At 35.2% G+C, this 25,477-nt stretch overlaps 1 protein-coding gene across 9 annotated transcripts in view; it reads right to left on the minus strand.

Annotated features, from left to right (window-relative positions):
* Positions 1–259: 259 nt before the first annotated feature.
* The window catches only part of CCSER2 (coiled-coil serine rich protein 2), a 146,779-nt gene continuing 121,561 nt past the window's right edge, over positions 260–25,477 (minus strand). For 7 of the 9 annotated variants that reach the window (XM_060103404.1, XM_060103359.1, XM_060103394.1 and 4 more), the window contains 2 exons: positions 24,545–24,634; positions 260–1,208 (listed from right to left, as the gene is read on the minus strand). In XM_060103404.1, coding sequence (XP_059959387.1) covers positions 390–1,208; positions 24,545–24,634 — 909 coding nt within the window. In that variant the 3' untranslated portion in view covers positions 260–389. Of the gene's footprint in view, positions 1,209–13,190; positions 13,324–24,544; positions 24,635–25,477 lie in introns of all 9 variants that reach the window. The other 2 variants (XM_060103424.1, XM_060103413.1) reach the window with 2 other exon arrangements.

Consider the following 25,477-nt stretch of genomic DNA (forward strand, 5'->3'; position numbering starts at 1 on the left):
GGGATGAGTGAAAAAGAGTGAGGCTCTGACAACCACCATTAATACAGACCTTAAAAGGACTAAATCAGCAAAGCACATTTGTTGCTTGCTAAATGGAATATTATGAATTTTCTGATGTGCAGAGGGACGGATAGATAACATGGTTAGAGCCTTCTGTAGACCTCTGAATGGGTAAGCAAACTTTTGTGTTTACCTGAGACAAATATGCTCAAATACTATGTACTTCATACCAGGATATAAAATGGAAGAGCCAAACTAGTAGAAGCTTCCACATTTTAATTTTTAGATTTGCAAGCTTTCAATGGAACCTCCATCACAGTAGCAAACTGCACATAAAGCTATTACAGACTGTTTTTTAAAAAAAACAAATTGGCAGGTGATGGCTATGCTTAATGTATCTTTGGTTTAGGAAGTCGAGAATATTGATTAGAGGCCAAACAATCCCCAGAATTCAAATTGTCATTAGGATTCTGCATGATTTCTTTTCTTCTTGTTAATGGCCTTGGGATGCTTGTCTTGGCCTGGAAGTTTTGAGGCTCTAGCTGGGGGCTGCTTATTTGTTTTTGTTTGAAAGAGCCAGCAGGGGGGCGGAGCTTAGATGCTTTTGGATTTGGATTATTTGCAAGATTTGTTTGACTAGATGTTGGCTGGAGTTTTGCAGAATTACATGGTGTGATTATTGGTGACTTCTTACAAGTGGGATTCCCACTTGGACACGTTTCAGGAACTGGAGGAGGTACCACAGAATTCAAGATGGATGGCTTAAAAAGCTTCAAGGACTTGGGCTGAGATGTGTAGCCCTCTGGTGAAGACTGATTTCTTCCAACTCTCTTAGCCTGGTCTACTATACTTGACTGGGGAAGTGTCTGAAGAGAAGTGGTCACAAATTGCATGTCACTAATTTGATTATTTGCCAAATGATAAGGCTCTTGAGCATTCATGGTCATGTTCAAGTCTGCTTCAGAAGGTGTACTCTTCACCACATCCTTAGTGAATTGTGGGCTTGATGAAAAAGGCCGGTCTTCCAGACCACTGCTGCTTTCTTGTTGCAAGCCGTGTGTAAAGCTTTCATCCAGAGGTGCAACAGCCTGATGTATGCCCTGGATTATGCACTCACTGTGGGCCTCGGTATGTTGTGGCTTTGCTAGTTTTCCCTGGGCGTGGTCTGTGGGTCTGGGAAGGCTGCTGGAAGGCTGTAGTACTTGAGGCTATTAGAATTAAAAACAACATTAGCAACAATTCATTTTAGAAATTAACACCCAGAATTAATATAAGTTCCAATTAGGCTGTGTTGGTACTTATTATGTTTTAATATGAGTAGCATGTGGGGGTTTTTTAATTAAAAAATAAGTTGCAATATTCAAATAATTCATGAGACACATACAAGAGAGATGATGCAAACAGAAAATGGTACGGGCAGTAAACACTAAACAAGATCCAAAATCAAACAGGAGAAAAGAAAAATATTAAAGTACTGATTTACTGTAAAAAATGATTTCTACCTTAATTGATTCATTAATTATTTAAAACTTTATATACAAGACAGCTTGACAGAATGATTTCTATAGTCCTTTGGTTTAATCTCCATATAACATTCAAATAGCAACTATGACCTTCAGAATATTACCCATTTTAAAGGCTTATTTTTTAAGGAAAGCTCTATACCACTTCAATACACTTCATCAGAGGAAGCATTAACTTCAAAGTGTCAGGTGCTGTACCTCTATCAAGAATTAAAATTACCAGCAGATAAACAATTTAGAATGAAGATTATATTCTCAGTTGATGTGAAATTCTAATTACTTAAAAAAAATAGGTCAACATCTTTAGCTAATGTTAACCTACCTTTAATATTCTTACTGAAAAGTTTCAGAATAAAATGTTTTCACAGCTTATTTGTTCTGTCTCACTGCCATTTGAGGGATCAACCAAGGTTCTCTTATGGCTGATATATGAAAAACAGATTTACCTTCCCCAAGAGCAAAGGTCCATTAATAAAACTAAAAATTACCAGCCTTTTGAATGGTGTCTGAGATTAAAACAGATTTCAAGTTGCCTGTAACTTGCACTAAAGCTCAGAAGCCTACAAAAGTAAAGTTCTTAAGGCTCACATGCCTTGCACACACTTCTCTGGAGCTTACTGTGTGATTATATTCTATACAAATCAGAGGAAACATACAATTTCCATTACTTTGGGGCATTCAGTAAAGAAATATGAATCTTAAAGTTATCTTTCAATGGCCCAAACAGTTAAAAGTTTATGGGGCAGAGCCTATTGGTCATATCATGATACAGGAATAGTTGCTCTAAATGTTTAAACACACACACACACACACACACACTCATATATACGTTCTATTAAATAATGTGGGCTGAAAATGTCAAAAAATTTGGCAAAGGGCTTTGAAACATGAATGTTTTTAAAATACCTTATTTTACTAATAATTTTTTACTATGCTAATCCACAAACAAATCTACACAGTATCTCTAATTTCCCCAAAAGAAAGGGTGAATCTATTTATGTTGCATCATTTGTATTTTGCTCCTTTTTTCACCTCCTTGACCAGCACACTGGATGATGGCTACCAGAGTCAGAAATCAGGGATTAGATTATGGAGGAGTTACAAGTGACTGAGAACAAAGGTCACCAACTCATGGAGGGATGGTTGGTCGTGATGGCATGGGGTTGACTTGCTATTTATAAGAATAATAAAAATCAAGAAAATGACTACTCAAAGTTAATCCATGCAGAATATGTTACATTAAGCTTTTATCTTAGAATATTTAAAATAAATAAGTCATCTCAGTTTTTGCTTCAAGATAAATGTCGTAGTTAAAGTCACTGGGCATTTTCACAATATATCACCATAGAGATGATTTAGAGGTACTAAAATCATCAAGGAATTTATTCAAGACTCTCCTTGGGATTCCCTAGAAAAAAACTGGCCATGCCAAAGTGATATATTCTTTAGAAAGATCAGTAAAAATATAAAGCAGGGCCCTATTAAGCAAACCAAAATCTACCTAAGGGAAAAAAAAAGCAACCAAGGAGGAGAAAAGTGCAACATCGCACGGTTAATTGAATGGGGATCTGTTTTCCCTTTTTACCTCTTTTCACCTTTAAAAACAATAAGATAGTCTAGTCTCGAGTTAAAAATCTTAAAACAATTTAAGACCTTTGAAAATATCAGTGACAATCTAAAAAAGTGATTTTATTGCAATATGTCTATTGCCCATAAGGAAAAAAACGGTATAAACATGCACTACCAGCTCAAAGCATAAACAGGTATAATTTTCTAAGTAAGATCAAACTGATTATTAAGATAATCAAGCCTCCAGAAAAGGGGCACTATGAACTGTAGATAAATTATCCATGTGCATTGTTCTGATTACTTATATTACCCAAATGACCACTGCTTACCAGAGAACTAAATGGAAATACAGCAGAGTGTCATGTCAGAAAGATGTTCTGATTGTATTAAAGGCAATAAAGCTCAATAACAAATATTAAAGAACTAGAAAATAATCAGGTTTTTAAAAAATAATAAAATTTTGAGTCTTTTAACTGAGAGGAGTTAGACTGACCAATTATACAAAAAGTGTCCATACTATCACTTAATTACATTAAATAAATCAGTGGTTTCTAAATGCTGAATAATATAGATTTTATATTTTTATTAAAAGTTTATTTTAAATAAAAATTTAATTTCCCTATCCCAAAATAAATGTCTTGTTTTATTATTTATTTGAAAACTAGTTTGTAAATCAATTCTGCTACTTGATCTTCTGTCTCTAGAAGAAGATCAAGAAATGACTATAGTGAGGACCAAGGAAAGGCTTACTCCTGATTTGTGGAAGATTATGTAAAGCTGGTTACCCACTAAAGACCGGGTTGTCATTAATTACCTGTTGACAAGTAGAACAACAAGTTGCCTCTTAACATTTAGCAAGCAAAAGCAAAGATGTGTTCGGACAGCTTGCTGCTTGCAGTTCAATTCCCCAAATTCTAAACACTCAGCTGTATATTAACAATTCATCTTGCCCACGTTTACTACTGCACTACCACAGGTGTTTTCAGAATGAATTTTAAATATAAAAAGAAAAATCCCATGTAATCAAGGATAATAAGATCAATAGGAAGGAATATCAAAACCATTCATTCATTTAAAAAATGTCTGATATACCATGCACTGTAGTAGGTGTAGGAAAATATGAACCTGAACACAATGCTGTTCCTGTAGTTGAGAGGCCTCATAAGAAAGAGGCAGGTAGACAAATGATGAGACCATGTCTCAAGCATAACAAAATGTAGAAGCAAGAAGAAAATATATGCCTGATTAGAGAGGTCACAGAAGGCATCCAAGAATTGCAAACATCTGAACTGAGTTTTAAGATGAGTAGGAGTTTGCTGAGAAGACAAGAAGGGAAGAACATTCAGGGTAAAGGGCCAGTACATGCAAAACACAAAGGCAAAAAAACGAACATAATGATGTTCTAGTAACTTCAAATTGTTAGACTGAATTGGCAAGCACAATGTTGGTAGGAAAGTGTAGGCAAAGGCCAACTCATAAAGGAACTCGCATCAGGCCGAATAGTTCTGACTCTGTACAGTAGATAATGGGAGACACTGATGAATTTTAAGCAGAGGAATTGTAAGACCCAATGTGTATTTTAGAATGTCACTCTGGTGGGATCAGTGAGGAATGTAACAGTAGGGGATGAGAGTGTTAAGCATAACACCCCGGTAGTGCGCCATTGCTAACAGCCCAGGTGAAATTATAAGGGTTTAAAATTAGGATATAGGGAAAAAAACTGGAAATGATTGGAAGAGTTTTGAAGGAGATAGAGAAATTTAAGATGAGTTCAGGTTTCCGGCTTTGAAGATGAAAGACGAGGTATTGCCCTGTATCAAAAAAAGACCTCTGGGGAAGTTGCCCACCAGCCCATTCATTACATAGCCTCAGCTGCCCACAAGACTCAGAGGGCAAAAGGAATTCCCCCACTACTGCAGGGACCTCTGGAAACTCTGTAGTCACAAATTCGTAGAGCTTTAGTACTCCATCCTTGCAACTTGTAGAAAGGTTGGTTACTAAAGCTTAAAAATGTGGATCCATTCCTAGACTGAAAGAACTCAGGGCTTCTAACTGGACTCAGCAACTTCAAGTCTTACTTTAGTAGTTAAATACATATACCTCAGCACACTATTCTGAGAATTCTCAGATGTAAAGGTCAAGAGTGCCAGCAATAGGCACTACTGGGTAATTATGCAAGGGATTGATAGGCATCTTCAATGATAACCTTAAATGTCTATTCTGTGCTGCTTACAAAGATAACCAGAGACTGCGCTTCTTAAGGCACGTACCATGCTTTATTCATTTTTTGTTGTTGTAGCTGGTATCCTCAGTATTTGGCACATAGCAGGGATTAAATATGTATTTACTAGATAATAAATAAATGAATATTGGTAAGTGGTATATTCCAGCATGGCTTCTTTGGTAATAGACTAGCAAAATGATACTCCCCTATTAGGTCAATGATGCAGCACTAATTTAAACGAGTCTTAATAACTGATGGAAAAGAAATCTTATAATTAAAAAAATGTTTTCTCTAAATAAGTTTGGGGTCAGCTTAATGATTCATGTTTAGAAGCATAGCATGCAGGATTCATTACATGTTAGCTTGAACACAGCACCTCCCATTATGACCTGCACCTCCCATAATAACCCACCAGCTACGCCAGAGATGTTTTTTAGTTGGAGACTCGACATTTCTGGATGAAATATGTTAGGGAAACTGTCTTAACAAGCATTCAACTATTTTTCATTTCTAATTCTAATAATTAAAAATGATTATAACATGTAAAATACTTAGGATAGAACCTCCCAGAGCACATCAAAATTTCTCAGTAAATGTCACTCACGATTATGAAAAGGTGTGAAAGTGATTAATTCAAGCCATTGCCCTTTTGTAACTACATCTTGTGGGGGGGAAAGCAAGTTCTATAATAGTATTATAATAAACTAGTTGCTACAGATTGCAAGGTCTCTAGGCTCCAAATACATATCTCAATAATGTCAGTCATATCTAAATGTTTTAAATCCACAGGAGGCATATCTGATATGACACAGAAGTCAAGATTCCTCAAGTGTCCTCCTGGAGATAAACCAGAGCTAGGACATGCAAGGCACTTTAACGTTTAGAGAAAATTTACATGTGGCTACATGAAGGAGCTAGTACAACACAGTATTGAATCACTGAGCTTTTGAAGTCAGACTGATCTGGGTTTGAGTTCTGGCTCTATCTCTATCAGTGAGATATTGGGTAAATTATCTTACTACTCTAAGATGGAATTTTGTAACTTGTAAAATGAGGATAATAGTACCTGCACCTCATTGAACTGTTATAAATCACAATTGATAACATGCAGATAAAGTGCTTAGTATTATGCCTGACACATTACAAATACTTGAGAAATATTATACTCTAGACTGTAAAAGAAGGGTTTCCCTTCTTTCCAATGGTAGACAACCAAACTCTATGCTCACATGCATAATCTCTAATTATCACAAGACCCTAGGTGGAAGGTACTATCTTCTTTTTGTAAATGAGTAAACTGAGGTTAAATGAAATTAAGTAGAATCTCCAAATTCACAGACTTTAGTAAATGGCAAAGCCAGAATTTGAACTGACAGAGAATTTAAAATGCAGCACTAAAATTTTATTATTCTGTGATATTTGGGTTAAGTCCAATGAGTTCACAGACTTTCAGAATATGCAATATAGCCAGATGATTGTTTTAAAAACTCAAAAAGACAGATTCAATACCAACATTCAGGTATTAACTTTCCTAGATAATGTCCTATTTCCTTAGCTGATCTGTCCTACAGAAGATAACTCTCAGACACCAAGTTCAAGCCACATGGTGAAGCAGTATTTCCAGGGAAAAGTGGTTCCAAGAGACCCACTGGAGGAAATATACTGAACACAAGGAAATGCAAATTAGCACTCATCACAAAAATTCTTCACCTTCACCATTTCATAGCACTTCAAAGATTTCTAGCATTAACATAAGAAAAAAGTCATATCTGTAAACATACAAAGGAAGTTTCTGTAAACATTCTTGTTCTAAAGTCACCAATAGTAAGACAGCAGCTAGAAATATCAAGTCCTGATGGAGTAAAAATATGTCAAAGTGTGTAAGGTAGAAAGCAGAAAATGTTCTAAAGCATAAAAATGCTATTGCATAACAGACACAGGAATGACCTACTATTATTTTCTTGATACATACAAGTTTATTATCATTATTAAATACATTTCAAAGGTTAAAAGGAAGATGGTAATGGAGCCATTTGTAACATGCCTGTAATTTCATGCAAGCTCTGACATGCATCATGCAAACTGGGGGGAAAAAGTTACAATGAAGAAGGTGGTAGGAAAAAATCTGAAATTGTACTGTACCACGCTTTGTCAGAGAAGTAATGGACTAACTTCTCAACTCCTTGCCAATGGCATAATGGGAGAGCAGAGACAAGAAAAAGACAGGACAGTGGTGTCAGAGACCACATACAACACCAAGGAATAGCCATGACTGGGCAGCAGCAAACAGTATTTGCTTTTCTTTTGTTGTATTTTTCTAGGCATTATTATTTTAATATATTTCTATAAAATGAAAACATTCTTAATAGATTTATACTTTCTTGCTGAAGTGGTTTGCAAGTTAATACAAATATTCATATCCACCGAACAGTGTATATAATCTTCTTACCCTTAAAAGGAATCACTTGAAGAATCTTACCAAATAAAATACTGAAAATAATTTTGACACAATTAATATTCATATTCCAAAGATCTAAAAAGGTTTAGCTGCATGTAATCCCTTATAAAGGAAGTAGAAATTATTTTTAATAATTTCAGTCTTGCATAGTATAAATACAACTGAATGTTAGTTTACTTTTAACTGCTGCTGCATTAAAGACCAATAAAAGAATAATCTGATTTTCACGTATGTCTTAAATATAATGTTCTACATTATAAGCAAGGCTCCACACATCACTATAGAGATGGAAGACAGGACTGGATCCCTAGTATAACTAGATTCAAAGAATTCTGGTCTATAATTCACATGAACCCAATCAAAGCTTCCAAGGACTCCTGAGGACCAGGAATGCTCTTATTCCCTAGATCTCAGAATAGTGCCTCTAGATCTCAGAGAACTTAGGGAAGATATCTGACTGATAAATATAAATTATAAATAAGCAATTTCTGAAATAAGGAGTTCAATGACTTTTCTAAGTTGATCAGTTAACTGCTTTTAAAAACTATCAACACCACACTGTAAAGCAACTATACTCTAATATAAATTAATTAAAAAAATAAAAACTATGGACGTGAATAATAGTGACTTAAGTAAGCATTTACTGCACAGGCATAATTAGTGTGAAATGCTTAATCTTCAAGAGTCTATGTCTCTAAGACAAAGAACCCATCAGCATCTACCCCTGGGATGGAGAATAGTTCAGGGAAAAAAAAAAAAACTAAACTAAATAACATCATAAGAGTACAATTCCACTAGTGTGACCAATACGCATGGTATATTTATCCAGAGTAGGATACTGCAGGCACTATCATATGGCAACAAATACAGCTAACAAGACAATCCCACAATCTGCAGAGCAGGCTGTTATAAAAGGCTTATACAGATAACAGCAATTGCTTTGTTTCTCATAAAAGCAAGGTGTTGAGAAAGAAACTAACCCATGCCTACGTTTATGGGACGGCCTCCTGGACCATGAGTTTGATGCACATTTCTAGTCAATTAACCAATGACTAATCTGCACTTGAATTAACTGCAAATATGGACACAGTACCATATTCTATATCAACGATACTTTAAAAAAAATAGCTTACTGTAAAATCGAATTGTTCAGTTTTTACTGAGTTACTCTTTTCCACTTCATCAAAAATATTTTATTTTTATGAAAAGTCACTCTCAGAGCTAATTTCTCATTAAAGCACTGACTGATGCTATCTTTACATATACAATTGATTACAGTCACATGGTGAAGCCAATCGGATTGAGCCACGTTAATGTATACCTTATGAACATGTTTGACAGTTCAACAATACACATCAAGCATCTCTAAAAAGCACACACCCTTTAAGAACCATCCTTCTAGTGCTGACACTGATCTAAACACAAGAATAAATTGCACTACAATAGTATCTCTGTTTAATAGGGGAAAATGGAAACAACATCAATGTCAAACAACAGGAAAACATTAAATAAATGATATCATAGTCAATGATAATGTATTATCATGTAGCCATTAAAATGTTTTCAAGAAATATTACTATATAAAAAATGCTCATATAATACTATGTGAAAAAAAGCAAAACAAAAAATTGGAAAAAAAACATGAGAGTATCATATGTCCTAAGAGAAAGTACTGTTTCATGAATCTTTAATCTGAATTTTAAATATACACACACATGTGTCTTGGGTTGTAAATATATAGTTTCATTCAGTAAATATATACTGGGTTATGATGTAAAGTGAATTTGTCAAAAAAGGTTTGTGAAACAACCCCTGAAGGTTATAAGAGGAGGAGGAAAATATAAGACAATATAATTGCCATTCTTAATATAATTCTGGTGAATACAATTAGTGATTATTATAATATAAATTTAGAAATCAGGCAGCACTGCATCAAGAAACTGCTGGGCTGGATTGGGAGTTTGGGATTACCAATGCAAACTATTATATATAGGATGGATAAACAACAAGGTCCTACTGTATAGCACAGGGAACTATATTCAATATCCTGTGATAAACCATAATAAAAGAGAATATGAAAAAGAATATATATATGTATAACTGAGTCACTTTGCTGTACAGGAGAAACTAAATACAACATTGTAAATCAACTATACTTCAATAAAAATTTTTTAAAAAGAAACTGCTGGGCTTAATATGGCTATTAAGACATAAACATGTATTTATGTTATTTTTGTTGCTTAAAAACACCTTTTTTCTTCCAATTTAAGTTACTGTATGTGGAAGCTAAAGGAAGTAAGATTTCTAAATTCTTTCAAGAAAGGTGTTAAACAGCAAATTTTAAGTCTCTTTAGGCATGATAAGAAATAGGTATTATTTCAAGATATACTTTTTGAAAAGTCAGTTATTCCTGAAAGCATATGCTCTGGCAGGAAATGTTATTTGAGATTACCATTAAGGCTTTTACTTGCCAAAAGTAATTATGTTTATTAAATTTTCATACTGTGAGGTAGGTTATATATTTATCATTCCTAATTTTACACAGTTGGAAATCAGAAAGACTAAACCAATGCCAGTTAAGTCAGTTGGACAAAACCTGAAGTGCCTACTGACAGCAGGAAGACCTTTGAATGTTTAAATGTAGATATTTTCTGGTAACCTAGAGAAAATTTAATTTGAAACTGGAAGATAAGCATCATCAAGCAGAGACTAGTAATACACATGAGAAAAGGAATGTAAGTCAAAATTTCCTGAGAAAGTTAAAAAAAAAAAAAACTTAGAAGACCAGGATTTTCCATTTATCTCCATTTTTTTAGAGTTATTCTTAAATTCACCAAGAACATCCTTGGCCACTGCAGCTTTCTGGAGTTACCAGAGCTAAATAGTCCCTGTAAACATTAGTTATTTCACTCTCTGCAATATCTAAAACAGGCTATCTCTTTATGCCTGTTTTATTAGGTCCACTACTCTTACACATTTTAAAAAACAAAACCAAAAACAGACTACCTTAATGAAGACTAATAGCCAAGTTTACCTGGCTTCTGCATTTACAAAAAAAGTCAGTTCGCTTAAGTTGATATTCAAGAGGGCATCAGAAAGAACTTATTATTGAAACACGATAATGTAGGAGAACTCTCTCAACTACATACCATCACTTACAGAATGAACCTCTCCAAAATTAAAATCAGCACTAGAAATCACAAACTGACTAAATGTGGAGACAAATATTGTTTCACTGAATACATAGCAGTTTAGTGCAGGAAAAGGGGACAACTATTCCAAAACTCTCTGGAAAACTACTGGATTTACTCCCATAATTTAATACCCTTCTCCTTCTCTATATTTTATCATTATAAAATAATAATCATTATTATTTTATACTCCTTTATATTATTATTTTTTATACTCCTTCAGGCGTTCTCAGGGTAAATTCAAAACAGTGTAGTAGTTTAAAAATATTTCCTTAAAAGGAACCTTCAAAGCTCAATAAGAGCTGTCAAAAAGCTGCGAACAAGTCCTCTAGTTATCACTTTCCACAGAGTCCTACAAGTCTCAATGATCAAGTCTCAGGGCCAGTTCTCTTAGCTGCATAAGCTATGAGAACTTACCCAGGAAAAGACTCCAATGTATACACCTTCTCCTAGGTGGCCAACACATCCAAACTCTGGCGAACCAAACTTTCTTTTTGCTAACTTGGAGATGCAGAGAAAGCAGGTTTGATCTAGAAAAGCTAGAAAGACAGTTCTTGATAGTAGTGCTTAAGGACAGACGGTGCTGCTTCATAGTTGGAAATGAAAAAAATACCTCTGAACCCAAAGGAGAAAGAAGCATTTGGAAATGGAGAGCCAACGATTCAGGTGAGGGATAAGTAATTTCTAAAGCTATACTAATGAGAAACTAGTGAAATGGGTGCTTCTGGGAAACATGTTTTAAAAATAAATCTAAACTATTTGTAATACTGAATAATTAACCTTAAACTCCAATTCCATATTACATGTAGCTGAGAAGGAGAATGGGGAGAACAGTGGAGAAAAAGAACAGGGACTATAAGGGGGCTTCAGAAAAGTTAAGGTAGGTGCGTAATTTACCTCAATCTGAGGTAAATCTGTCAACCATGCAGTATACTGGCTACAGCTTAAGAATACATTATCATTTGTTATAATTGCCCTTTGAAATTCAGATTAGTTCACTAGCAATTTAGTATAATTCTTTATGTGCTAGCCATCTTTAAATAGAGGAGAAAGCAACCTAATTGAAGCAAGGGAAGTAAAAAGGAGGACTTACAAAGGTGGTAGGAGATGGGAAAGGAGGAAAAGGGAGGAACGCTTTCACCCAACAAATTAACTTGCTAGCAAATAAACTTGATATAAAAGCCTATGCAAACTCTACTCCATTATTCTTTAAAAAGTGCAAAAGGGAAGGAAAGGCATAATGGCCAAAAAATAAACTTCAAACCTTGTCTCAATTCATGTTGATACTTTATAATTGGCTAATTCAAGAAATAAATTTTTATTTGAATAAATCACATTTTAAAATTTTAACTGCTTAAAATTTCCCCCTTTTGGACCTTCGATACTTCACATGATTTTGATAAGAATAATTTATGAAAAAACTGATATGAATCACAAATCAGGGCAAATCCATGGAGAAGGCATAAAAGTGACTGACAACATTTATATCTTTTTCATTAACATTAGCTTTTTTGGGGTGACTTTTCAAAAAAGATAAAATATAACCAACTTACCAGTTATATACTTAAGTACATAACACAAAATAATAAACACTGTTTTGGAAAGCAGATTTAATGTAAACAAAGATTTTTTTTGAAGTCAAACAATTACTAAATCATTAGAAATGTTAGTAAACCATGCATATTCAAAAGCCATTTCTTCTGTACTGTAAAGCAGCTGATAAATTACAAAGACATATTAGTTATTAAAAACACTCTTAATGATTTAAAAGATTTTTGTATTAGATGACAGTGAAACGCAATCAACACCTTTTGATTAGAAAATATTTAAAGAAATGTGCAATGGTCTAGTAAGCCTGCTCCCTAAACAATATGCATCTGTCCATTATACTACTGCAGATAGTGTATACATTTTTAACATGACTAGATTTAAAAAACAATTTCTATTCATATATCTCAAGGTCATGAAAATAGAAAATATATTAAAGACAGATGCATGTCAGTAGGTATAGGGTCACTGGCCAATAGGTTTAAACGGCATTAGAATGACATTAACTTCAGACAGCTTTCCTAAGGCTCTAAGGAGAAAAGTCTATTTACATGCAGTCAAAGGGAGTATTAATTAAGAGAGGAGAGCCCAGGGAGTGCTGGTTTAGCGTGTGCCTGCAGGTCACTCTGGAGGGAGAGGAGGTGCTGGGGAGGGATAGTCATGCAGAAGGGGAATACCATGAACGGGAAGCCAGAGCAGGATAGGAGTGAGAGACACAGACTCACTCTGTCTGCGGTGCGGTGGAACACTCCGTGGGATGCCTTGGAAGGAGCCCTGCCAAGGAGAGAAGGAGGGGGCAGAATACCCACCCTGTGCAGAGAGAGATGGGGGTAGGGAGGTATAATAAAAAAGGGAACCAAAAAATAGAGAAACCACAGTCATACTTTAAAAAAAAAATAACAACAGTGTTAATCAGAAGACAGATTTCATTTTCTAAAATATAGGCAGCCCAAATTACTAAAAATACATCATAATCCAAAACTAGTTATTTTTCATATGTTAAGAAAAAAATTATTTTCCTCTAATATTTGTAGTTAATGCACATGAAATAATATATTTTTTCTGGCATACAATTACATTTATCATCATGTATCTCTTTTTAAAGTAGCAGATTCCAGTTTTTTTGCAAAAAATGAAAGCATTTAAAAGGGGAGATAGACTTTAAGTGTTAAACACACAGAAACTACATCAATAATAAATTAGGCATTAAAAAATTACCATACAAAATTTTTTTCTTTTTTAACTCATAGGTTTTCAAAGGATTAGCAGCTAAAATAAAGAACATTAGCTGAAGATAGCAAAACCAACAGAGCATTCAAAAGACTTAGGATGTTGTAAGAGTGAGTACTATATCAAGAATGTGACATACAGGCCACAGGTTACACATGCAAACTTTTTAATTTTATTAACCTGTGGCTTCTTAGCTTTACTTATTTTGATCAGATTATCAGAACTGGAAAACAACAGAAATGTCATTTACTTCGATTTCCTCACATTCCAGGTAAAACTGGGTCTTCAAGAGAGAATTTGTTCACACAAATAGAACCAGATTGGGTCTCATGTCTCTCTGTTCCTAGCCTCCTCACTGATGAGATATATCCACACATAAAACTATAGAAACACTCATGATGGCATCAAGAAAAATGAGCTTGTAAATCATCATCACACCCAGCTCAATTTGCAAAATAAAGTATGCATAATTTTCCACACCAATTAATCTGATATAGAAATGATGTACTAGAAGATTACTAATGTATTTTACTGATGTTTAGATATTTCGGGAACACTGATCCAAATAAAAACCTTATGTACACCCCTGTATCAACATTCCTTGCCTCAGGTTCAGTATAATCAGACACTTATTTAAATATAAGAATAATCCTACATTGCTCACTATAAAACAAAAACCAAAAAAAGATCCATTTTCTATGTTGATTAAGGAAACAAATAGCTACAAGAAACTAAATAAAATTAATGATCTTTAGAGTATCCTAGTAAATAAAGATCCTGTCTTTTGAAATTATTGTAACTTCTCCACTAATTTAGCCATGGATGTTTGTAAAAACACATTAGGAAATATTTAATAGGGTGATGACCCCAGGTGCTCTCCATAGATATTACCTGATACAACTCCATTTTGCTGTTTCAGAGATGTTTTGGTCCAAAACCCCTACACAAAGCAAGTCCTCAGCCAAGAAGGGGCATGTACTTTTCTCCCTATGGGTTTCACCAGGCAGGACCAGCTTCTACTCACTGCACTGGGTAAAGAAACTTTCAGATAGGGATTTTGTATATAAACTAAACCAGCAGTCAGAGATTCCTTCTCAAAGAAATAAGGTCTCCCTGGGGGTTTATGGAAATAGTACCCACTGGGAATCAAGGAACTGTGTTTTTCCTTGGATCTTCTAAGAGCCTACAACCTTGAGGAAGCCACTGATCTTCTCTGAGTCTCAGTCTCTTCATTTGTAAGATGCAGGATTGGAATGTGCTACAGACTAAGTCATCTGTGTCCCCGCCCCCAAGTTTCATATGTTGAAACCTACTGCCCCAGTGTGATGGTTTGGAGGTGGGCCTTTGGGTAGTGATTAGCTCATGAGGTTGGAGCCCTTACGAATAGGATTAGTGCCCTGTGAAAGAAATCCCAGAAAGCCCCCTCACCCCTTCCACCATGTGGAGGACACAGGGAAAAGACGGCTGTCTCTAAACCAGGAAGCAGGCTGGTGCCTTGATCTTGATATTTCCAGCCTCCAGAACTGTAAGAAATAAATTTCTATTGTTTATAAGCCAGTCTGTGGTATTCTGTTATAGGTGCCTGAACGAACTAAGATAGAATGGTTCATCTCTAAGAAACGTCTCACTTTTAGTTGTAATTCATTTGGCTCACACACCCCCACTCCAGAGTCATTGTTATCCTTTAATTTTATAACTCTATTTATATGGCATTTAATCAACTGTATTAAATTGTCTCTCATGATAAATCATTAGTTCTTTAAAATAATTTAAGTGAAAGTATCTGTAAGAATACCTAGAACCTGTCAGGAGTTTAAAAGATGTTAAATGTCCCACATTCTCTGCCTAACCGTCCCCAGCAAACGGGAGACTCTGTTTACTGATTCAAACTGAATTAAATTAAGTTATTGTGTTTACCTAGAGATGAAGCTATAACATCTGCCAGGCCTGGACACACACTACAAGCACCTAAAAATCTTAAAAAACAAATACAATGATACCCATTCTTTATTCCCCCAAGACCAACAAATCAATGAGATATCAACTACACACCTACCAGAATGGCTAAAATTAAAAAAATAATAATGACAACACTAAATGCTAGTGAGGATGCAGAGAAACTGGATCACTCATACTATGCTGATGAGAATCTAAAATAGCACAGCTACTCTGACAGTTTGCCAGTTTCTCTGAAAACTAAACGTACAGTTACAACATTACCCAGAAACCGCACTACTGGGCATTTAACCTAGAGAAATGAAAATTTACATCTACACAAATATTCATAACAGCTTTATCTGTAATAGCCAAAAACTGGAAACTACCAACATGTCTATCTATTATAGACACAAGTGGTTAAAAAAACTGCGGAACATCCATATTATGGTCTACTACTCAGCAGTAAAAAGGAACAAATTACTGATAGACACAACTACTTGGATGGATCTCCAGGGTATTATGTTGGGTGAAAAAAAGCCAATCTCAAAAGCTCACACACTGTATAACACCATTTATATAAAATTCTTGAAATGACAAAATTTAGATATGGAAAACATTAGTGGTTGTCAGGGGTTAGGAATGGTAGGGGAAGAAGTGGTTGTGACTATTAAAAGGCAGCGCAGAAGAGAGAACTTTGTAGTGGTGCAATAATTCTGGGTTTTAAATATGGTAGTTGTTGCAGGAATCTACACAAGTGATAAAATGGCACAGAACTACACATACTCTAAAGTCAATTTCGGTTTTGACACTGTACTACAGCTATATAAAATGTAACTGTTGTGGGATATTGGGTGAAATAAGGGATCTATTTTTGCAACTTCCTATGAATCTACAAGAATTTAAAATAAAAAGTAAAAACATAAATAGAGGAGTAAAAACAATGCACATTAGAGTGATACTGAGGAAAATTATTTGAAACGCTAATTGTATTGGTAGGATCATATTTTCTTGGGGAGAGAAGGAAAACATGTTTAACAACCTTCTCATCTCTACATACTAAAGGTAATTTCCCTGATAATAAAAAGATAATTATATATTCCTTTCAATAGTAAAAAAAAAAAACAACTGAAACAGCTATAAAACATGACTAACTAAACCTTGAGACCAGGCAAGTTCAGAGACAGCAGCCATGTGAGCAACACCAAGCAGCAGTGCTAAGAAACAGCATGTGCTGGCTCCCCATGATTCCATGTCTACTGGGAGTGTTTCTACCAAGAAGGGCACTTGTACGGAAGACCCTGACTTAGAAACTTAGAAGACGTATGATTTAAAAGATGTAAGGAAAGGATGGGAAACATGATTTTGAGCAAAAAGACAGTATTAACAAAGAAAGAAAAAGTTCCCAGACGGATAGATCTCTTCCAGCAGTGAGTGCTGGAATACACTACACTCCTGAACTGAAGACTGCTGGAAGTCACGGCCACGTAAAGATAGATTTGAGAGCCAGAAGGTCTAGTCCCCGTAACTGGAAGACATGTCCACCATCCTCTGGTCCAGAAACAAGGCCTCACTGTCCTATCATCTGATTTACACTTTGCTGTCTGTCCATGAGTATCATAAACTAAGAATAAAGCAATGTCTTTTATTTAGTATCTAAAGCCCTTAGCACTGGGATTGAAATATAGAAAAAACTAGTCAAAGTTCAATGAATGAATGAATAAATGGACCTATGGTTTAAAACCTGAAGGAATTTTCTATTTTGTGTTTTTTTGGTCAATTCCTGCTACATAGTTCAGGTTTAAAGCCAAACCCAGTGACCTCCATTCAGAGCTGCACTGTCCAATATGGTTGCTAGCAGCTATATGGGGTTAAGCAGATAGTCTCAGTCGAAATGTGGTATAAATGTAAAATACACACAAGATGTCAAAGACTTCATACAAAAACAAAAACTAGAATATAACGTATCTCAATATCTTCTTTATATTGATTACATGTTCAAATGGTACTACTGGGTTAAACAGAGTATTTTATTAAAATTAATTTTGCATGTTTCTTCTTGCTTTAATTTGGATACTAAAGCATTTATATTATATATGTAGCTCACATTACAATTATATTGGAGCACTAATTAGAGGGCAGGAAAGTGCATAATTCTTTCCTAGTTGATGCTGTGAAGATCCCTAAGCTCTGCCCAGGAAAGGGCCTTTTTCTCATCTGAGTCTACTTTAAATCTTCTGCTGACTTTTAAGATGAAGATATGAGATGCTTTCTGCTGGAGAAATCACAATGGTTGTATACAAAAACAAAAAGCAGTAGGAATGCATATGAATATATCACATCCAAGGGGAAAAAAAATCTACTTGCAGGAAAACATAGGATATCTGACATATAGTTTAACCATATGCATAACATTCTAGTTACACTTTAAATCGGTGGGACAAAACACATACATATGCAAACAAACAAGAACAAAATAAAAGAATACGAAAACATTAAAAAAAACAAGAGTATCTGGATTCAGGGTTTTAGAGGAAATTTCATTTCTCTCAAGATAAAGCCTAGGGAGAACAAGTAAAAACATCTTTCTGTGAACTCGAACCTTGTGGGATAAGATAAAGAACAGTGAGCCAAGTTCTTCAGAACACTTGCAGCTCTTCCCTCAGCAGCTGCTTTTTTTTTTTTTTTTTTTTTTTTTTTTGCGGTATGCGGGCCTCTCACTGTTGTGGCCTCCCCCGCTGCGGAGCACAGGCTCCGGACGCGCAGGCTCAGCGGCCATGGCTCACGGGCCCAGCCGCTCCGCGGCACATGGGATCCTCCCAGACCGGGGCACGAACCCGTATCCCCTGCATCCGCAGGCGGACTCTCAACCACTTGCGCCACCAGGGAGGCCCCAGCTGCTTTTTCTTAAAGCAAGGGATGAGAACAGATAAGAGTTACCACCTGAGCTTAGAGGATGGAGAATTTTTAATCTTAGCACTGACGAGATAAAACTTTTCCTGATTCAGGAAGATTAGTTTGCTTGTGTCTCCCTCTCTGGGAGAGCTTAGGAAGCCTCCTGGAATGGTCTAATTTGCTCTGAAAGGGGTCTGTGGCAGTTGGCACTGTAGCACTGAGCTTCCTTAGTGGATGAAACTCTTTACTAGAGATTTCTGTCTTCCATAAACTCATTCCCACCTCCCACCACCCCACTTTGAATCTACATCTGTATCTAACTTCTCCGGCACCTTTCAAGTTCCAATCCTACATATTCAAACTCCTCTACCCTTCTGTCCTGCCAGAATCTCAATCTCAAGTGATTAAAAAATATATATCTAAAACCTTTAGCAGTTTTCTTACCTAATAAAATCCCTTCTCTTGGTTCTCCTATTTTCTTAACTGACATGTCATCTTCCCAGTCATCCACATTTGAGAACTTACATCCATCTTCTTCCCATTCATCACACCTTTTCATCTAATCACTTTTCAAGACAACAGATTCTGCCTCAGTGATTTTCTCTGCATCTCCATGAGAGATCAAAAATCATAGGCTAGCCTCATCTCCTGGGCTATTATAATAATCTTCTAAGTAGTTTTCCCTGCCTTCACTATGTTCTCACTGGAATTGATTCAATCCTACTGGGCCCTGTGCTAAGCCACTAAGCACAGATGAAGGAATGAGACACAGCCCCTGCCTCAAGACAATCACAGTTTCTCCTCTCACATGACTCTCCCTGTAACAAAATATAGTTAAGTCTGGCCCCTCCTAGAAACTTCTGGCTACAGAATTAAGTTGAAAGTTCTCAGTCTAACATCTAAGTCTCTCCATAATGTGATCCAACTGTAACTCTCCAAACTTCTCTCTTTCCTCATAATAATTCTTATGTAATCATTACTACTACCACCACCAATAACTACACTAAAACATGGCAAAGTACAGTAGATGATTTAAAAAAACAGAGAGGTAACAATCCAAATGTTACAGAGTTACAATAGTAAAAGAAATTTCATCTGGTTGGTAAATTTTTATTTAATTCATGCCCAGGTATTCCTTCTGAGAAAGATAACAAGCAGCCCCTAGTGCCCAGTGACCTCATAAACAATCTCACAGAACACCATGGTTACTCTGAGACCATGGTAAGATGAAACGAAATAAGGTCACTTCATAATTTTGCCTAAGTACAGATAAAGGCAAGGTCACACTGTGCCATCCAGAAAGTACTCTAGACTTTTCTACCTTCTGATAGTATCCAATCTGAGCAAACCCATGATTCCTTAGACCCTCCCTCAAATCATCCAAGAAAAGCTCAGATCCTATAAAAGGTTCTTCCTGATACAATCTTGATATCATTTTTCACAATGTGTGTTCTCCCTGGCTGCAACAAGTAATCCACCCAACTTGTTTTACAGATATATTCCTGGTGGGCTTTGGCTGAAGGTACATTGACACTTCACTGCTCTGAATGATCAGGATAGCTATATTTGCTTAGAAATTTTAGGACTAGGTAAGAGAAATGGTATTATTTTTCTGCTATATCAGGAATGTAACTTTTTGAAAGAACCCTCTGAGCATAATACTAAAGAGACATTCTCTAGGAAAAAAATTTAGTTACATCTGACATTTAAAAAATAGTAATTTTCTAAAACATCTGTAAAAATGTTTCTGTAATTACCTAAGAACAAGAGAAGTTAGAATGTTCCAACAAATAAAGGCCTAATAAGTTAGCACTCTGCTAGCATAAACTAAAAGAGGAGCAACTTTTATTACCTCTTATGGAAGCTGATTAATTTCTTCTAAAAGACTAATTTGATCATGCTGCTTCTTGGAAACCTAACAGGATCATCCATTTCTCATTGATTGCTATCTAACATTAAATTCTAAGAGTAAAATCTCTCTATGTCCTGCCTACACCCTCATTGTGTTAAGTCAGTAAGTTAAACCCTACATTACACACATGAAATGGATACCAGCAGTGGAAAACTTTGGTGCTGTCCTTTGTTTTCTAACTACTGTGCACACAAACTTTGTTTCTTTCAGTGGATATTTTATTTATTATTTTTTAAAAATTTATTTATTATTTATTTATTTATTTTTGGCTGCGTTGGGTCTCTGTTGCTGCATGAGGGCTTTCTCTAGTTGTGGCGAGCAGGGGCTACTCTTCATTGCGGTGCGCGGGCTTCTCATTGCGGTGGCTTCTCTTGTTGTGGGGCCCGGGCTCTAGGCGCGCGGGCTTCAGTAGTTGTGGCACGCAGGCTCAGCGGTTGTGGCTCACGGGCTCTAGAGTGCAGGCTCAGTAGTTGTGGCACACCGGCTTAGTTGCTCCGCGGCATGTGGGATCTTCCTGGACCAGGGCTCAAACCCATGTCCCCTGCATTGGCAGGTGGATTCTTCACCACTGCGCCACCAGGGAAGTCCCTTTCAGTGGATATTTTAAACAAAGTTCCAAAAATGCCTACTTCAGCTCTGGTATTTGGTATTAGAGGATACAAATTTACATACCCTTAAATTTACGACCAGATAAATCACTCAGCTGCTCTAATATCTATATTTCATTTGTCCCTAGCCTTGAAAAACAATTCCATTTTTCAGTTATTGGTTTCAGGTGCTATTGTTCATAAACTACAGTGTAAAAGACACACATAATAGAATTCCTGGTGTGTTGTCATACTCACATGCATGCTAAAATGGAATGTCTCAGTACAAAGATGGTTCCTATCAGCATTTAGCTCACTGAAACATAAGTCATAGTCAATGTTCAATGTCTAATATTGATTAAACATTATTGCATGACCACTAAATATTACAAGTTTATACACCAAAGGATATAGATATTTCACTTAAAATACCCCTAGTGGCATATTTTAAATATAAGTAATAGTGAATATAAATAAAGAGCTTAGCAAAGAAATAAATCCCTTAATTCCCTTTGGAAATATATATAAATAGTAATGTAACGACTCTCTAATTGGGAGAAAATGGCACATCTAAGTTTAAAATCAGGACATTAATCTTACATAAAAATTAACCAATAATACTGCCCACTTCCAAATCAGAAAGGCATGTGGTCTAAAACAAAGAGGACTTAGGAAAGAGTACTTGAGACAAATCTTTGGGTTATATTGTTCCTTACATTTAACATTTCATCTTATCTCCCAGGCAAGGGAACAAACAGGAGCAGAGTTCTTTGCTAGCACATATATCATGACTGGTAGGACTAGGTAAATGCCTTCTCCTTCGGGAATTATAAACAATTGATTTTTGTGTGTGTGATATGTTTGTGATATATTTTTCTGATTCAATATTTTCTATTTTATAAATAGTTACAATAGGAACATAGTTGACTATGACATTTTGAAATATATGTATGATCCAATAAATCTGAGCCATGTGAACCTAATTCTAAGCACAAAGGATTGCAAATAATGCTGATAATACTCCAATTCTTGAATTTATATAAATTTTATTCATATCTATTAAATATGCTATAAAGTGGATTAATCTGTGATTCAGTACTAGAAACTAATTCCAACAGAGCATTTAGATTTTATATAAAAGCATCTTTCTTAACTCCTTTGCTATATATAATAAGAGTTAGTTCTTAAAATATGAGAGGAAACTAGTATCAGGTCAAATTGTGCACAATCTGAGTTTTAACTGATTGGCAACTTTCCCATTGATACCAATAAAACAGTGTTTATTCCTACACTCAATTTTCAGAGTAATCCAGGTTGGGTCATTATGTGAATCCTTTGGGTCCATCTTGCAATCCCTTCTTTGAGATTCAAGGGCATAAATAAAAAGCTTTGATGGTGTGAGTCTAGAAATGTATTCTGGTATTTTGTCTTCTCTAGTTAAATTAAGACGTTCAAACAAATGTTCTATAAAAGTACCTATCGTGAAAATTTAGAATTTACTTAAAGTGTAAAATAACTATTCAAACCTTCAAATACTGATGTTAAATGCTTTAAAAACGATATGGGAAATACATTTTAAAAACTTAAAATTTAGTCCAAGATAATATTATTTATAAGAACATGCTTGTACATGGATCACTATGTTTAAAATAAAGTTTTATAAGTTTATATGTTTAAAGTGAATCCTTATTTCTCACATAATCACCATTTTCCTGCATATGCCTAGTCTCTTCAAGTATTCTTATATGAATGATTAGGCACCTTCCATGTTTTTATTCTTCTTTCCATGTTATCCACTTCACCATTTTATCTGGGCATTCTGTCCCTCACATGAGAACATTTGGTCAGAACTTGACTTATACATTCTTCTTCTGAAGGTACCATCTTCTCCTACAACTCATTTTTACCTTCTTTCTCTCTTTTTTTCCACTACCTAAATATGAACTCTATCTTTTTTATTTTCTTTCATTTCTTCCAAAAATTGCCTTCACTGACTTCCCCTTATTGTTCCAGGTGGCTTTCCTATAATCCATCTAAGTCTACTTCATCATTAACTCTAGAGATGCTTTGTCCAATATGGTATCCACTAGCCATACGTGGCTATTTACATTTAATTACAATTAAATATTATTTACAGTTATCTTCTGCAGTCACACTAGCCACATTTTCAAGTATTCAACAGTCACATGTAGCTAGTGGCTACTGCACTGGACCTCAGGGAAACTCTATGGAAGAGTGCTGATGTAGAATAGTCTCTCATTCTCAATTCTGGAACTCATCTCTGTCCACTGACATCTTTTGCTTTCTACCTTCACCCTTTTCACCAAGCTTGATTTTTCCACCTAGACTTTCCCAATCCTTTAAACCTTACAGCACTTTCTACACTTTAACTATATCACATCATCAGTTCCTTTAATAAGCACTTGTTAATGGAAGAATCCTTATTTGTCTGTATATTTTCTTTCCCAATTCCCCACTTCTACTTCAAGAGGCTAATAACTGAGATGGGAGGGGCTCACCAAACTTTTGTTGAACAAATTAATTATTAGCTTTGTACTTTATACAGAGCATACAAAAAAATAACTATTTATTAGATGAAAAGAAATAAGTATCTTATAAACTTTAAAGGCCTATAGCTAAGTTTAAAAAAAGCAGATTGTTGATTACACTAACCATTATAATTCCCTGTTCATTTGTGTTAACAAGGATTCCACTGCTTAAAATAAGGCAAAAGAAGAGCAAGGTTGGCTTATCAGGCATTCTCTTACCATGAAATACCTATTACTTGGCACCATACAATAGGATAACGATGACTGATAGCCATGATGACTCTCTGGCTCAGGCATATCCTGAGCTGAGTTCAGAAAGTGTATTTTTAACACTAAACATGTTTTGAGATGTAGTATTTTTGAAAAACAATGAAGAAGCACAGAATGCATGGTTATTTTCTACTGTTTAGAAGAAGCCATTCCTTACCCTAACTATGCCCAAAACATAACCTTTACTGTCTGTATCTTAATGCATTTATACTTCCTAATAGCCTCCATATTTGAGTAATTATAATAACAGAATATATTTGAAAAGTCTCGACAAATAAAAAGAACAGGCGACATAATGTATTTTCAGAGTCATATGCTGCTAAAGAGGGAAGACTGCATTTTTGACTTCTTTTTCTTGTAGGGCATGGGGAACTACTACTCTCATAAATACATGCAATAAGAGAGAGACTGGACACTCAAATAAAATGACCTACAGTGTACAGAATGGAAAAGCTATTAAATGCACATTCATTCATATAAGACACAGAAGAGAAGCTTTAGAAAGCACAAAAACACCTAAGAACAAGAAAAATCCACTTACCTTAAAAAAAAAACTGACAGCCATGGCAGATTCAAATTAGAGTAAAAAGAGTAGAACAAAACATCAAAATAGTAAATGACAAGAAAAGAGGATAAGAGTATGTGTTACTCACAGGAATTTTTCTCCAGGGTGTTTGGGTATATTTATCAGCATATGTGCGTTTTTCCTCTTTAGATTTTTGATGGCAGTTACACCGAGTTGCCTGAACAAAAACACAAATTTTTACATTGGTATAATTCTATATATACACATATACATACAAACAAAGTAATTAGGGTCTCTCTTAGGGGGTTAAAATAAAAAGGCAAACATCAAAATCTATTCAGTAGTCTCCCATCTTTTTCACAGACTGGATTTTAGATTCACCCAGCAAGGCAAAATTTTGAGTAGTCAAAATTACCCTTGGCAATCTCTTATACTGCCCATACAACACACTACTTATGATTTTATGTATATAAATATATGTGTTTATAGATGTAGAACATATACAGCAATATACAGTATATAAAGAATATAATAGCAAAACTTTAAATACTTCCCTAAACTATTATGGTACTACAATCACTGCAGCACAGTTTCTTAAAGTCCATTTTTGATGGGACTCAGCTATTAAATACTACCAGTCCACAATTAAGGTTGTCTCTTCACCCGTGAAACACATTTAAAAGCCCCTTTAATGATGTGTTGACTTTACTGGACTGGAATATTTTAAAGGATCTCTGCCCTTGGACAAGATCCATCTGACCATCTCAGTTCATAAATAAATTCTCTTCACATGACTTCACTCAGAGCATACTCATTCAGTAATTTATACAACACAAAATAATGTGCCTATTGTGTAAACTATGGTCTCTCAAATAAATATTAAACTTTTAAAAAAGGAAAAGATTGATAATGATAATTTCTCCTTGGTGTGAAGTTGGAATATAGCCATATTATTTATTAAACAACCCCACTGGAGGTAAATATGCTTTCTTGTAGGAAAACCTACATAACAAATTCTTGATTATTGCATCAAGCTAAAATGGTAAGTTTTTACTTTTAA

This window comes from Mesoplodon densirostris, chromosome 1, assembly GCF_025265405.1.
Source record: "Mesoplodon densirostris isolate mMesDen1 chromosome 1, mMesDen1 primary haplotype, whole genome shotgun sequence".
In the NCBI taxonomy this organism is placed as follows: domain Eukaryota; kingdom Metazoa; phylum Chordata; class Mammalia; order Artiodactyla; family Ziphiidae; genus Mesoplodon; species Mesoplodon densirostris.